A 15,946-nucleotide genomic window follows, 5' to 3' on the forward strand; every position below is an offset into this window, starting at 1 on the left:
ATTAGACTAGTCTGCAAGATGTCTCTGTGTTAATTGCTCAGGAGTTTTTCCAAATTAGCTGCTATCAAGAGCAGATCTATTCCCAAGCTTGAAAACAAATTTTGGTTTCTAGTAGGAATACATTTAATGACCACAGTCAGTAGATTAAAACTACAGAGTTTTGAAGTAGCAAAATTAAAATAGTAACACATTAGGTAAGTCATAATTTTGTAGAAAGGAAAAAAGTATAAATAAAGTGGGCTATTGGTTTCATTTCCCTTATTTTCAACTATGAAAATTCAAGGGTATCACAGTGGGTACCTTTTAAAAAATGTCTGGTCAGATTTAATAGAAAATCAGGGCTCAGCAGTTTGCTCCTACTCAGTAAAAGGCAGAAACCCATGAATATCTGACATGTCAGTGGTTGGTACCAACATCGCCATTTTCTAAGTAACATTTGTGTTGTTGCCAGAGTTATAAATGCTATACTTTTCACTCAATTCCCAGTTCCCAGCAAGTCATTTTATTGCTATCATTGGCGTCTGTAGTTTAAATGATGTGTAAAAATGTTGCACGCATTTTATTTAATGTAATTGTCAGCGTCTTTTAATTTAGGATATCTTTTTTTTCTTTAAGGCCATGGACAAGCCTGGCTGTGAATGTCCTACTTTGGATACCTGAGCAAAGGTGTATATGACAGTTATTACTGAGGGGAAGGAGAGATAGGTGTAATATTAGAAGGCATGAAGTTGGGCAGGTCCCCAGACTTACCTTCTCTGTAAATTGTGATCCTCCTTAACTGTGAGATCTATAACTGTGCCACTCATTGTAGTTGGCCCAGGACATTTTTACATATAGTGCTATCTTTTCTAGTTTTCTGTTTACTTTTCTTAAGTCGGAGATAGCAAAAGGATGTAAATAAGAAAAGCCTGAATTTTGGAAACATCTATTTTCAACTTACCTGGAAACTTTGAGAACAGTAGTGATTAAATAAATAATAAATAATTAGTGAAAAATCACCTTCATTTGTGTTCTGTGTTTAGTTATGTAGGTCACAGAGCCTCAGGCAGTGGGAGGGGTCTGGATGTCACAGGTGTAGCAGTGAGATGCACTGAGTGTGCTGTGTGATTTCCTGTCTTTACCCCAACTGTAATTAAACTGGTGCGTAATAGACTGTGGCCCAGCATGATCGCATATCACTGGTGTATCGGCCACACACCCGAGTGTACATAAATAGAGCCGAAGGAGCTGAACATCGGAGTTCTTTATTCTATGCCTTGAAGTTTAAATTATTTGAATACATGATGGAGACTGAAAGTGAGAGCAGCACTTTAGGAGATGACAGTGTCTTTTGGTTGGATTCTGAAGTTATCACCCAGGAGACTGACAGTGAAGAGGGTGAAAGGGAAGCAAATTTCAGGTAATTAATTCCTAGTTCTCTCTCTCTCACCTTTGTCCCTCTGTTCACTTCCACCCTCTGTTTTAATCTTTTCCAGTAAGACTTTTCTTTTCTCCGGGGGAAGGTTTGGCACTGAAGAGGACAGGTTTCTAGTTGTGTATAGCACCCTTCATTCCTCAACTTGCCCGGAGCTTGTAAAATGCTTCTAAATGACTTGTTGGAGCACCAGGAAGAGAAGATGTTAGACAGGTTTTGTAGTAGCATTTCAGGAATTTCAAGTCGAGACTCATAGTGAACTATTCCTACCCCTTCCTGCATCTGATTTGTACTGATAGGTTTGATCTGAATTTGAATATAGTAGATATTTCCTTCTCTTTCTCAGAGAGAGAGAGAGAGAGAGAGAGAGAGAGAGAGAGAGAGAGAGAGAGAGAGAGAGAGAGAGAGAGAGAGAATATGGGTGGCTGCTTTTGTTGCCTTATTGATGTGTATGAAACATTTTTATTAACTGCAAATTCATTATTTCATGGCTTTGATCCTTACTTGTCTCTGACCTTATATCTCACTCCCTATCTTCCCTTGCCTGTCTTCCTTGGTTTTGAATCTCTAGCTGCCGTGTTTGCCCGAAAGTAACACTTAGCTGGATAGTCAGCTCTAATACGTCTTTTGGAGCAAAAATTAATACAAGACCTGGTCTTATTTTACTATAATATAAGACTGGGTCTTATATAATGTGATGTAATAGAATATAATACTGGGTCTTATGTTAATGTTTGCTCCAAAAGACACATTAGAGCTGATTGTCCAGCTAGGTCTCATTTTGGGGGAAACAGTATAACTTTGTAATTGAAGTTTTTAGAGAATGCATCCTGATTAAGCAGCTGTCAAAGTTCAGTGGTATTGGTGAAGAAGGAGGATTTACTCAGCTGTGGAAACATTGCCATTTGTTTATTAATTCTGTGTACTGTTACAAATTTTAGGAGGCTTTATTTTGGCTTTTATTTTTCAAACAGGGTTAGCAAGTTAATTTTTGGAGGCATTAACAAAATCTTGTGAAGAACTTTGTGTTACGTATCATCACTGCCACCCACATGGGCAATTAAACATTTTTTATAATTTTACCTATGAGTACTTGGGTAGGTGAGCATACCATTATTTTCATCAGATCTTGTCTTTATATTTAATGTTCAAAAATAGTGTCTCCCTCTCTCAAGGCAAAGGATTTCTTTATCCATAGATTTTATTTTTAAAGTCCAGGTTAAATGACAAAACGGGTTGAATATTAGGAACTCTTGATAACCCACACTCAACTTGCTAATCACTCGTTAAAATGAATAAGAAGTATGTTTTAAATTTAAAAAGTAATTCAATGTTCGAAGGATCTATTTATTAGAAAATGTCATTCTTGTGTCAACTTTCTCCCCGTCATTTTATGTAGCTTTTCTTTTTTGAGTAAGCTACTTCTCTCCCAAGGTGTGCTGATTGTACTCACATTCCTTAGTTTCTAATGTGCTCAGTCTCATGAACAGTTGGCAGGAATAAAGTATTTATTTTGTTTTTATTAAAACTGTTTGACCAGGTGTTAAAATTGTGGAAGTTATTTGGGGGTATTTGTCAAAGGAAGAAACAACCTCCACTTTGTTGTTGTAATAGATTTGTGATCCTCAGTTAACTTGTTAGGGCAACAAGAGCCTGCCTGGAATTTTCTCTTGACAGTTAAATTTAAAAGCAAATCTGGCAACCACTAAACGCGGGGGGCGGGGGGTGGGAGATGAGGGTAAGGGGGATCGAATATATGGTGATGGAAGGAGAACTGACTCTGGGTGATGAACACACAATGGGATTTATAGATGATGTAATACAGAATTGTACACCTGAAATCTATGTAATTTTACTAACAATTGTCACCCCAATAAATTTAATAAAATAAAATTAAAAAAAAAAGCAAATCTGTATTACATCATCTATAAATCCCATTGTGTGTTCATCACCCAGAGTCAGTTCTCCTTCCATCACCATATATTCGATCCCCCTTACCCTCATCTCCCACCCCCCACCCCCCGCCCCCGTTACCCTCTGGCAACCACTAAACTATTGTCTGTGTCTATGAGTTTCTGTTTCTCATTTGTTTGTCTTGTTCTTTTGTTGTTTTTGGTTTATATACACCTGAAATCTATGTAATTTTACTAACAATTGTCACCCCAATAAATTTAATAAAAAAAAAAGCAAATCTGTGTAAGATTGAGCTTTTCTTTTTCTCAGGGCTATGTAACAGCATTTTCATCCTGAGACACTGAGGTAGTGTGTGCGTTGTTTTAGGAAACCACGATACCATCCGTAGAGCATTTGTCCTGTTTACAATGATGTTTCATATCTGGATATCATCATGGCTCTCCCAAACCAGTTATGTCTTTGAGATTTGGTTTTATTTTATTTATAAAAGCAACAAAGAGATCAGCATACACGTTTCATGTAGTTTTTCTCACTTATTCAGCAGTAAGACATGAGGAAATGTGGCAGCAGGGTGCTTTCACAACATCCACAGGGCTGTTCCAGCTGAAATGCCTAGTAGAAAAAATGTGTGTGGGCGGCAAAGGGGAAGGGTTGCATAGTAGGAGCGTTAGGTGTAATTTTGGGAGAACCAAACAGTAAACTCAGTATTGTATGTGACAGCGGTTTTTGTAAAATCAACTTAATAATTAAAAAAATGTACAGAGAAGTCTCTATGTTTTTCTTCAAAATCTATGCTAATACACATTAAACAAAGCTGTCATTATTGATTACATTCTCATTAATTTCCACTTGTACATTCATGCACACACACACACACACACACACAATGAATACAAAAGATTGTGCACTATTCCTTTTCTCCAAATAGCTTCTAAGCTAGGTTTTAAATTCATTCCAAAAAAAATAGCATTGTGTCATTTGAGGCACCAGGGCTAAGAGCGTGAAATCGTACCATACCTAGAGTGTAGGTTCGGGTACTCCCAGCTATTCTCAGGCTCAGGAGGACGTACTCGTAGATAGGTGTTAATGTGTATCCACTAGCTTTTATAATAGCATTTATTTTTGGACTTGTTTGGAGGAAAGGATATACTTTTTCTTACATTCTAGCACTGTGGAAAGTTGCCCAATCTCCTTCATGGTAGTAGTTCAGACGGGTCTACCATTGATTCGCACATCTCTCATTTTCTGATTTCTGATTTGTAGAGTGAAGTTAATGTCTTCATTTGAATCTCTAGCTGCCGTGGTAAAATAGTTCTTGGGCTGAATATTTGGAGCTGCTTGGAGACCTTAGAATAGAATAGTTCTCAGGGATCATCAAAGAAACACTTTATAAATCAGAAGGGGGAAAGTGAGGCAGAAAAGGAAAAATAAATGTTTTAATTATTTTAAGAAAGAATAATTTCATTTAGGAGTTATATGCAGTATACTAAGCCACATTAGTTATATACAGTATATTAGTTACCTGCATATCAGTCCTATGAAGTAAGACTTATTTTTTCCATTTTCCAGATGAGGAAATCATGACCACATTGGCAGTATATAGTAGAGCAAAAATTTGAACCCGGATATAATGACATTGAAAGTGCAAGACTAGTTTTATAAAAAAAATTTTGATGTATCGGCTGCTAGATATTATTCTCTGCTAAGCAATTACTTTTAGAGGCTATAGCTGATAATCTCAGTGCTGAAATTCTTTCTTTGAGGAGTTTTTGAGCACCAGTGATGTACAGATTATGTAACCAATATAAAAGTGAACGCATACAATAATGTAACCTTTTAAAGATACGACCTCTAAGACACCTAGGAATTATAACTAACTCACGATCATGAAAGGTTCTAGTTCTGTGGCAGCTGAGGGTAGAAATGCTTATCACATAATCTTGCTTCATCTTTCCTGATATCACATTATTGTCAGATACATGGCCTGGCCAAGTATGACATTTCGTGTGAAACAGTTACAGAGATGATATATATACTGCATAATTGACCCACATTTTTAGAACTTGTATAGCTCTAAAATCAGAGCCTGAAGATATCCAAATCTCTCAATCAGGGTTTCACTTGTATCTCCATTGTAGATTTAAGTTGACAATTGATTTTAAGTGAGATGAGAAACTCCTGACTTTAGTTTTACTAGATGATTTCATGACCGTATTTCAGTTTTCTTGGGGTCTCTGTAGGTTTATGGCATCTAAGGACTAATGTAGTTCATGCAGTTGATTGATTGGTTGGTTGCTTTACTCATTCTCTGCCTTAGTGGACTTAGAAGATGTTGCAGCAGTCCACATAGGTAACAAGGGCTCGGAATATGGTATTACATTTCCTCGTTCTTGTTTGACTTTCACATCTAGGATGGTTTACTTTAATGGCTAAATTCTTCTGGAGGCCCATAAAGCTATCTCACAACTTCTGTTTTTAATACCATGACTGTTCCTTTTTCTTCAGTAGAAATTCTTGATTTGGGGATTCTTCATCAGTTTTTATGAGTCTAGAAGGATATAGATACCATTAACAATTAACCACTGACATATATACCAATATCATACCCAGACCTTTTTTATACTTTCTGACTTCTCATAGGCATTTCACTCTTAATACTCTATTATGTACCATACCAAAAAAAGATGTGTGTTTTGTGAAAAAAGATTATATTTATATTACTTTATAATCTTTTATGTGTGATGTGAAGTATAGTTTAGGCACCCCCTCCCCACATATTCTTTCAATATTAAATATAAATTTCACCCAACATATTCCTGTCAGTGTCACAAAAATAATAAATTTAATTGTAATCAGCAGAGTCTGATATGAACATCACTTAATCTCAGAAAATTTTGTGCCCCATTGGAGTATAGCCATTAGTCTGGCTGCCTTCGTAATCTGTGAATGAATCTGTTTTAATCATGAGGCATGCTAGTACAAGACTTTCTTGGTATTTCAGTCTTTAAACTCTTTGCGGTGGAATCCAAGGTGAGCCTTTCTTATATTTGTCTGGACAAGGTTTTTGATGTTCAAAAAGGGACGTAGAGTGCAGAAACTATATAAAACTATATAAAAATTCCTAGTCATTAAGTTATTTACATAAAGTTAAAAGTTTAGAAACCTGTTTTTTCTTAACCTTTGTATTCAACTTAAATATTAGATATCAGTCAATTGTATGTTCAAACTTAGTAAATGAAAATCTCTGAAATGTTTAAAGTTCTGTTTATAAATATAGTCAGTTTTCTTTTAAAAAAAATGTATCGTGACTAGTCTACCAAGATTACAATCAGAACAAGCAAAACCTTTCTAGATATTTAATTGTAGAAGTTTTATTTTCCATTAATGATTAGCTTCCCTTTCCATGCTCTAATATCGTAGATGTATTTTCTCCATTATTATTTGTAAATCAAATAACTTCTTCCACCCAGGTGTGTTGTATTTTCCTACCACGATTCTCTTTTCTTCTCTACTTCTTTTTCTCGTAAGATCTTTAGAATACTTTTACTTCCTCTTTTTCTCAATCCCCTTCTTCCTGGATAAGACTTTTGATACTTTTATGTGTCACTATTCTACCTTACCCGCACGCTCGTTTTTTGTTGAAATGATGTAATATTTTTCGTCATTCATTCAGATTTAATTATATAGGCAGAGATAGTGGGTTTGTTTCCAGACTATGCATGAATGTGGATATCTCACTAACGTGAGTCACACGACTTTTTTGGTTTCCCAGTGCATATGAAAGTTAGGTTTACGCTATACTGTAGTCTGTTAAGTGCACAGGAGCATTATGTCTAAATAAACAATTAAAAATACTTTATTGTTAAAAAATACTAACATCTGAGATTTAGTTTTAATCTTTTTGCTGGTGGAGTGTCTTGCCTCAGTGTTGATGCTGCTGACTGATCAGGGTGGTGGTTGCTGAAGGTTGGGGTACCTGTAGCAATTTCTTAAAAAAAGGACAACAGTGAAGTTTGCTGCATTGATCGACTCTTCCTTTTATGACCGATTTCTCTGTAAAATGTGGTGCTGTTTGATAACATTTTACCCACAGTAGAACTTCTTTCAAAATTGGAATCAGTCATCTTGAGCTCTGCCACTGCTTTATCAACTAAGTTTATGTAATACTCTAAATCTTTTGTCCTTAGTTCAACAATCTTCACAGCATCTTCACCAGGGTAGATTCCATCTCAGGAAACTACTTTCTTTGCTCATGTATAAGAAGCAAGTTCTCACGTGTTTTATCACGAGATTGCAGCAATGCAGTCACATGTTCAAGCTCCACTTCCAATTCTAGTTTTCTTTTTCTTTCCACCACAACTGTAGTTACTGCCTTCACTGAAGTCTGGAACCCCTTAAAGTCACCGATGAGGGTTGATATTTTGATTTCTTCCCATGAATCTTGAATATTCTTAATGGCATCTAGAATGGTGAATCCTCTCTAGAAGGTTTTCAATTTATTTTGCCCAGCTCCATCAGAGGAATCACTATCTATGGCAGCTATAGCCTTATGAAATGTATTTCTTAAATAATAAGACTTAAGTTGAAATTATTCCTTGATCCATGGGCTGCAGAATGGCTGTTGTGTTAGCAGGCATGAAAACAGCATCGAGCTCGTTGTATATCTATCAGAGCTCTGGGGTGACCTGTTGCACTGTCAGTGAGCAGTGATATTTTGAAAGGAATCTTATTTTCTGAGCAGCAGGTCTCAACAGTGGGCTTAAAATATTGAGTAAACCATTTTGTAAACAGATGTGCTGTTCTCCAGGCTTTTTTGTTCCATTTATAGAGTACAGGCAGAGTAGAGTTAGCATGTACTTGAGTGCCCTGCTAGTTTTGGAATGGTAAACGAGCATGGGCTGCAACGTAAAGTCACCAGCTGCGTTAGCACCTAACGAGAGTCAGCCTTGTCCTTTGAAACTTTAAAACCAGGCATTGGCATCTTTTCTCTAGCTGCGGAAATCCTAGATAGATGGCATCTTCTTCCTATAAGCTGTTTCGTCTACATTGAAAATCTGTTGTTTCGTGTAGCCACCTTCATTAATTAGCTTATTTAGATCTGGATAACTTACTGCGGCTTCTACATCAGCACTTGCTGCTTCACCTTGCGCTTTTGTGCTATGGAGATGATTTCTTTCCTTAAACCTCATGAACCAATCTCTGCTAGCTTCAAACTTTTCTTTTGCAGCTTCCTCACCTCTCTCAGCCTTTATAGAATTAAGAAAGTTAGGGCCTTACTCTGGATTAGGTTTTGGCTTAAGGGAATGTGGCTGGTTTGATCTTCTATCTAGACCACTAAAACTTTCTCCATATCAGCAATAAGGCTATTTTCATTTTCTTATCGTTGGTGTGTTCTCTGGAGTAGCATTTTTAATTTACTTCAAGAACTTTTCCTTTGCATTCATAACTTGGCTAACTGTTTGGTGCAAGAGGCCTAGCTTTCAGCTTATCTCAACTTTCGACATGTCTTCCTCACTAAACTTAATCATTTTTTAATCATTTAAAGTGAGAGACGTGTAAGTCTTCCTTTCACTTGGAACACTTAAAGGCCACTGTAGCATTATTCATTGGCCTAATCTTAATATTGTGTCTCAGGGGTTAGGGAGGCCCGAGGAAAGGGAGAGAGCCAGGGTGGAGCAGTCAGAACACACACATTTATTAAGCTTTACATCTTACATGGGCACAACTCATGGCAACCGAAAACAGTTACAATAGTAGCATCGTAGATCACAGATCACCATAACAAAAGTGATAATAATGAGAAATTTTGAAATATTGTGAGAATTATAAAAAAACTATCACAGAGACATGAAGTGAGAAAATGCTGTTGGAAAAATGGCACCTATAGACTTGTTTGATGCAAGGTTGCCACAAACCTTTAATTTGTAAAAAATGTAGTATCTATGAAGTGCAATAAAGCAAAGCATAATGGAATGAGGTATGCCTGTATGGATCATTGCTCAGTGCTTATTGTTGTATGTTCTCCTTTTTTCATATTCCATCTTAATGTGTCTGTTTTCGTTCAGTTGCTATTTGGTTGATATTTTCTTGAATATTTTGTTGAGATAAATCCTGAGTGATGATGTACTCTGATTTCTTGCATACACTTAAATGTCCTTTTTTTCCCTTTTGTAGGTAACTTATACTTCTGTCTGAATGCTTGTAAGATTTTTCTTTTTATTCTTAGTCATGTATATTTTACCATCAATTCTTCAGCTTAGAGCTCAGTGACTTTAAATCTACATATACAAGCCTTTGTATTGAATTTTTTATTTCTATTAATTTAATCATTAGCTCTTTTCTATCGTAGTTATATTCTTGTAGGTCCTGTTTATTGCGTATTAGTTCTCCTTAAGCTACCCTTTCTTTCGTGTTACATTTCTCTTTACTTTTTTATTTTGTGATTTGGTATTTCTTGCATTTGTTTTGTAGGCTGCTAATTCCATCCTCTTTAACCTTACAAATTCAATTTGTACAGAATTAATTTTAAGGGTTCTTAATACATAGATATAACATATATACTGGCATATGCTATTTATATCTAGTAGTCCCCCCTTGTCACTTGGGGATATGTTCTAAGAGCCCAGTGGATGCTTGAAACTGTGGTACTACCAAACTCTATATACAGGCAACCCCCGTATAACAGTTCTATAACTTGGCTTCGCTGTAACACGGTTCGAGAATCGGGGAAAACCCTTGTACAAAATGGCATCCTAGAACACGGTTTCACTCAATAACATGGTTTGACAATTAGAGAAATCCCTGAACAACACGGAGCATAATAAGAGCTTTTAAGAGCAAAAAATACCTCATTCGAAATTATGGAAAGCCCTGAACGACACAGAACATAATAAAAGCTTAGTAGTGATGACAAAGAAAACATTATTTAATACATATTAATATGTTACACTTTTGGTGAAAATTGCTTTAATAAAGATTCTTAATCATAAAAATATAATGGTATGTTTTAAAAATTTTTGGAACCTAACCCCTTTTTTTGTACTAGTTCCTCTTTTCGTATAACACGGATTAGCATAACATGGCATTTTTTAAGAACCTAACACCATGTTATGTGGGGGTCACCTGTACACTGTGTTTTCTCCTGAAAATACATACCCTTTCACTTAAAGCAAGCACTTTACCGCTTCTCTTTGACATCCAAATTGCCAGTATCACTACTCTTGCCCTTTGGGGCCATTAATAAGTAAAATAAGGATTACTTGAACACAAGTACTGCGATGCCAGGGCATTTGATCTGATAATGGAAAGGGCGACTAAGTGACTAATGGGCAGAGAGCACTTATAGCTGGAGACACTGGACAAAGGGATGATATACTGCCCCATGTGGGACAGAGCGGGATGGCTCAGGATTTCATCATGCTACTCAGAATGACGTGCAATTTAAAACTTATGAATTATTTATTTCTGGAATTTTCCATTTATTATTTCAGACGGCAGTTGACTATAGGGAGCTGAAACCTCAGAAAGTCTACGGTAATAATACATTTAGGTTATTGTCTTTCTTCTTCAGTTTTGCAGCTTTATTCACCCAGTGCACATGTTCTGTTTTTTCTGACTGAACAGAATTTATGTTTTTAACTGCTAAGCTAAATATCCATCCTTCTTTGCCTCCTTCTTTAGTCGTCCCTTGATGCACATAGCTTCTGTCTCTTAGGTACAAACACCCACGTTAGGAGCCCAAGTCCTTCTAATTGGTAGTTAAATTTTTTTACAAGTAATTTTCCAGCGTTTATTAATTGCTTGTGGGCAACTGTCTTTTTGTTGTGGAGAGAAATAGGAGTGTAGTCTCCTTGAACCTCATTTTTTCTCCTTTGGTTTACCATTTAGTATGACCCCACTTGCTTTTTGTTTTGGGGAAGTTTATCAAGATTTCTGGCCTGCTGATCCCACCCATACCATTCTGTTAAGGATTTGTTTTTATTTAGCTTAGTGACTTTTCAGACACTTGGAGAAGGAGAGATCTGTTCCTCAACATATATGTAGTTTTGAATTGGAAGTCCATTGGTAGTTTTGTCATGGCTTTTGAGAGGAAACTTCTGAAGAAAGCACTGAGGCAGAATCTTGGTGTCTGTTACCCAGTCCAGTGGGCCTTTAGAGATGTGAATGGCTTGTTTCAGTGTCTTCTTTGAGCTGGAAAATGGGGTCTTTTAGGAGAAAAGGGTCTATCACATCTGGACTGATTGAGATGTGTTCATGAGTTTCAGTTTTCCCATCTTCAAAACAGGGTTAATGATAGTGTATCAAACAGTAACCAGTTAGAAGATATAATGAAAGAAAAAGTGCCATTTTTAAGATTAACAAAAAGGTAGAGTACAGAAACAAACTTAATAAATAACTTTAAGACCTATATGAAAAAATGTAAAACATCATTGAAGGACATAAAAGAAGTTTGGAACAAATGAAAGATATACTTTGTTCATAGCTGGGAATATTCAACATCATAAAGATATGAATTTATTATAAATTTAATGTGATGAAAAGAATACTTTTTAAAAAACCTAGACAAATTGATTTTGAAATAACTTGATCTTGACTTAAAAACTTGGCCAAGAGACTGTTTGGGGGATAAAAAGTATGGGTGGTGGATAGAGGACTAGTGCAACCCGATATTATGCTTAGAAAGTCTCAATACGAGTAGTTAAGACTTTGTGATACTGTCATGAATAGAAGGCATAATGGGTTAGAACGGAAAGCATAAAAATATACCCAAATACATAGAAAAATTTAGATATGATAAAGATGTCTTCTGCAAAACCAATGGAGATAATACGTACTATTCAGTAAATAGTTTTGGAGAAATCTGTAGAAAATAATATCGGAGTTCTACCTCATAGCAAGATAAATGGTAGATGATCAAAGATATAAGTGTATTAGATAAAACCATAAAAAATTTAAAAGAAAACTGGTAAATTTGAAAAAAATATTTTGTATCTGGTAGACATTTTGAACTATGACTTAAAATGCAAATCCATAAAAGAAATGGTTATGAAATTTAACTGAATAAAATACAAAATATCTGCATTATAAAAAAAAGCAAGGACAAATAATAAATTGGAAAAATACTTGGAACTCATATTACAGATAAAGGTCTAATCTGTTTAATGTACATATAAAGAACTAAAAATAAATAAGAAGACCAACAACCCAGTAGAAAAATGGGCTAATGTATCAAAAGAATTTTTTTCATTGTTGAGAATTTGTCTTTCAGAAGTACTTGTACATGTGTGGAAGTGACATATTTACAAAAGTATTGTAGCATTGTTTATAATAGTAAAAGATTGGAAATAATTCAAATATTCATCAATAGGGGACTGATTAAATACATTATGTCATATCTACACAGTAAGATATTGTACAGTTTTCAAAACAGCAAAGCAGGTCTTGATATTTCTGACATGGAAAGTTCTCCAGGAAATATTAGAAAACTATACAAGAGTGTATAGACAAATACTTTTTATGTGAAAAGTAGGGTGGTAATGAAGGAATAAAGTCGTTCTCCCATGGCTTTACCTAAAGAGTAGCATATTTATACATTGCTTTTATATTTTACTTTGGATATATTCTTTAATATATGAGCAATTATATGTGCATATGAATATATGTGTATATACAGGCTTACCTCGTTTTATTACACTTCGCTGATACTGTTTTTTACAAATTGAAGGTAAGACCCTCCACCAGCAAGAAAATTACAACTCACTGAAGGCTGAGATGATAGTTAGCATTTTATAGCAGTAAAATATTTTTTAATTAAGGTATGTACTTTTTTTTTAAAGACATAGTGCTGTTGCACACTTAGACTACAATGTAGTGTAAACATAACTTTTATATGCTCTGGGAAGCCAAAACATTTGTGTGACTTGCTTTATTGTGACACTCACTTTATTGCGGTGGTCTGGAACTGAACCTGCAATATCTCCAAGCTATGCCTGTATTTGTAACGGAAGCCTGGAAGAATATATAAGGTAGGAAGTTTAATGGGTAGGAATTGGGCAGATTGGAGACAGGGAAGGGAGGAATATTTTTCAACGTATACCGTTTTATATCTTTGATTTTTCTTTTTTAAATGACTGTAGATACATTTAAAAAAATTATTGGGGGATATTGGGGAACAGTGTGTTTCTCCAGGGCCCATCAGCTCCAAGTTGTTGTCCTTCAGTCTAGTTGTGGAGGGCGCAGCTCAGCTCCAAGTCCAGTTGCTGTTTTCAATCTTAGTTGCAGGGGGCACAGCCCAGCATCCCATGCGGGAATCGAACCGGCAACCTTGTTGTTGAGAGCTCGTGCTCTAACCAGCTGAGCCATTCGGCCGCCCCTCCAGCAGCTCATTGCCTGCAATCTAGTTGTAGAGGGCGCAGCTCGCTGACTTATGTGGGAATTGAACGGGCAACCCTGTTGCTCAGAACTTGTGCTCTAACCAATTGAGCCATCCGGCCACCCCTATATCTTTGATTTTTGATGAAATGATAATACTTACTAATAAATATAGTATATCTGGCATTGTCAATTGGAGGTGACCAAAACTCAGTTTCACTGGATTCAGCAGACTTCTGTTATCACCACCAATATAGCTGACTCCATTAGTGTAAGAAGTTCATTTCTTTATTTTCTGGGAATTCTGGGACTATTAGATTTAGCTAAGCAGTTAATAGTCTATAGAAACCAACTAGAACAGAGCTCTTATATTTTAAGGGGCTTTATAACCTAATTTATTGATATCCTCTGAAGGTAGGAAAATATATCACTACCTGTGATGATAGGTAATGATTTTTTTATCAGTTACAGACTCATATAGATACCTTGTAGCTTCAGTTTTACGGCTTCAGCCATATGTAAAATAAACAGAACACCAGACATACCACTTTAGATGATCTCAGAGCTGTTCTTCTCTCCAGTGGAATTGAGACATATTGTTCCACAGACAGACATAAAACTGACTTAACCACATTCTCTCTCTGGCAGAGAATAGATGCCTATCTCTATCTGTCAAATACCGCCATAATGTCAGACCATAAAAAGACTTTCCAGCCATTCCCCATCCCATGGGAAATAACTTATTGGCCAAAAGTGTTGCAGACCCATAACCAAACTTGGCCAAGAACGAGAAATAAACGAAAACAAAAATTAGGGGAATAAAAGGAGAAAGGTAAAGTTCTATTGCTAGTTGGAATTTACTCCAGGGATCAAGAAAATATGTACCTGGGACAAAGCAATCCCATAGGTAGGTCTAGGGCATTGTATCACTTGGACTTCTCTGTGGAACTTTAATACTACCAAGTATAATTTTTCATCAGTTATGAACAAGAATCTCATACAAGTATAAAGTGAGTGTGTGTCAATATTTAAATAAGTTTTGAATGAGGGAAGCAGCAAGATGGTAAGGCTGGTTCCCACAATTTGAGGAAAAGTGGTGGTTTTTTTTTTCTTGTTTTTTTCCCCCTCCTGTTTTTCCTTTTCGTTAAAAACATCCAGGTTCAACTTTGGAGATATTTTAACAAAAACTTGTAAATATAGCACTAGATTCTTCAGGTTTTATGGTTGGTAATCTTAACAGTGTGTCTTTTCTGTTAGAGATGAAACTGTAATCACTTTAAGGTAAAATCTGTTCATAATTTAAAGAGAACAACAGAGTCAATTAAATAAATAGATATTGTTTATGGAGTTGACTGTTATATGACAGTGTATATAAACATAATTTTTGTAGTATCTGCCAATAAACTTTCACTTTTATTCAGGTATAACTTGCATATCATGAAGACCACAGATCCTACGTATTGTAAAGGTTGAAGAATTTATATAAATGTGTATACCCATGTAATCACAACCCAATCATGCATGATATAGATTATTTCCAGCACCTGACGAGACCCTTGCCCCTCCTAGTCAGTGCCTCTCCCAGAGGTAATCATTGTTTTAACCTCTGTCACAATAGATTAGTTTTGCCTGTCTGAACTTCATGTAAATAAGATTATACAGTATATAGTCCTGTCCCTCCTCCCCCAGTTTTACTGAGATATAATAGACATAAGTTTAAGATATGCAACCTGATGATTATATACGTGTGTATATTGGAAACATTATGTACTCCAATGTCTGGCTTCTGTTTCTGAACATTTATGAGATTCATCAACCTGTTGCATGTGGCAACAATAATTCTTTTTCACTTCTGTGTAGTAATGGAAAATTGTCCGAATTATTTATCTGTTGTATTTTTGATGGGCTTTTTTTGACTTAGTAATTGTATTATACTAATATATATAAATACATTTGATGTTTGCATTTGACCTTATATTCTGCCATCTTGCTAACTTATTCTAATTGTTTTTGAGGCTTTTAGATTATGTAGATACCACGTCATCTTCAAATGATGAGAATTGTATTTTTTCCTTTCTATTTTTTTGCCTTTTGTTTTTTTCTTGCCTTTTGGAAAAAAACGGACTTAACACCTCAAGTGCAGTGTTGAATCAATCTATATGTATATGTGTGTGTGTGTGTGTGTGTGTGTGTGTGTATATATTTAAAAATCATTACATTAATAGGTATTAAATTTTACCTAGTGAA

At 35.6% G+C, this 15,946-nt stretch overlaps 1 protein-coding gene across 4 annotated transcripts in view; it reads left to right on the top strand.

The window, feature by feature from the left end:
* The window catches only part of ARHGAP32 (Rho GTPase activating protein 32), a 330,288-nt gene that overhangs the window by 96,786 nt on the left and 217,556 nt on the right, over positions 1-15,946 (top strand). For 2 of the 4 annotated variants that reach the window (XM_088800825.1, XM_088800826.1), the window contains exon 1: positions 1,269-1,399. The exons of the other annotated variants lie outside the window; for them this stretch is intronic. In XM_088800825.1, the coding sequence (XP_088656951.1) occupies positions 1,281-1,399 (119 nt within the window). In that variant the 5' untranslated portion in view covers positions 1,269-1,280. Of the gene's footprint in view, positions 1-1,268; positions 1,400-15,946 lie in introns of those variants that run through there. 4 annotated transcript variants of the gene reach the window in all.

The sequence above is a fragment of the Rhinolophus sinicus genome, chromosome 9, assembly GCF_057876585.1.
Source record: "Rhinolophus sinicus isolate RSI-liver-muscle chromosome 9, RSI-T2T, whole genome shotgun sequence".
Classification (NCBI taxonomy): domain Eukaryota; kingdom Metazoa; phylum Chordata; class Mammalia; order Chiroptera; family Rhinolophidae; genus Rhinolophus; species Rhinolophus sinicus.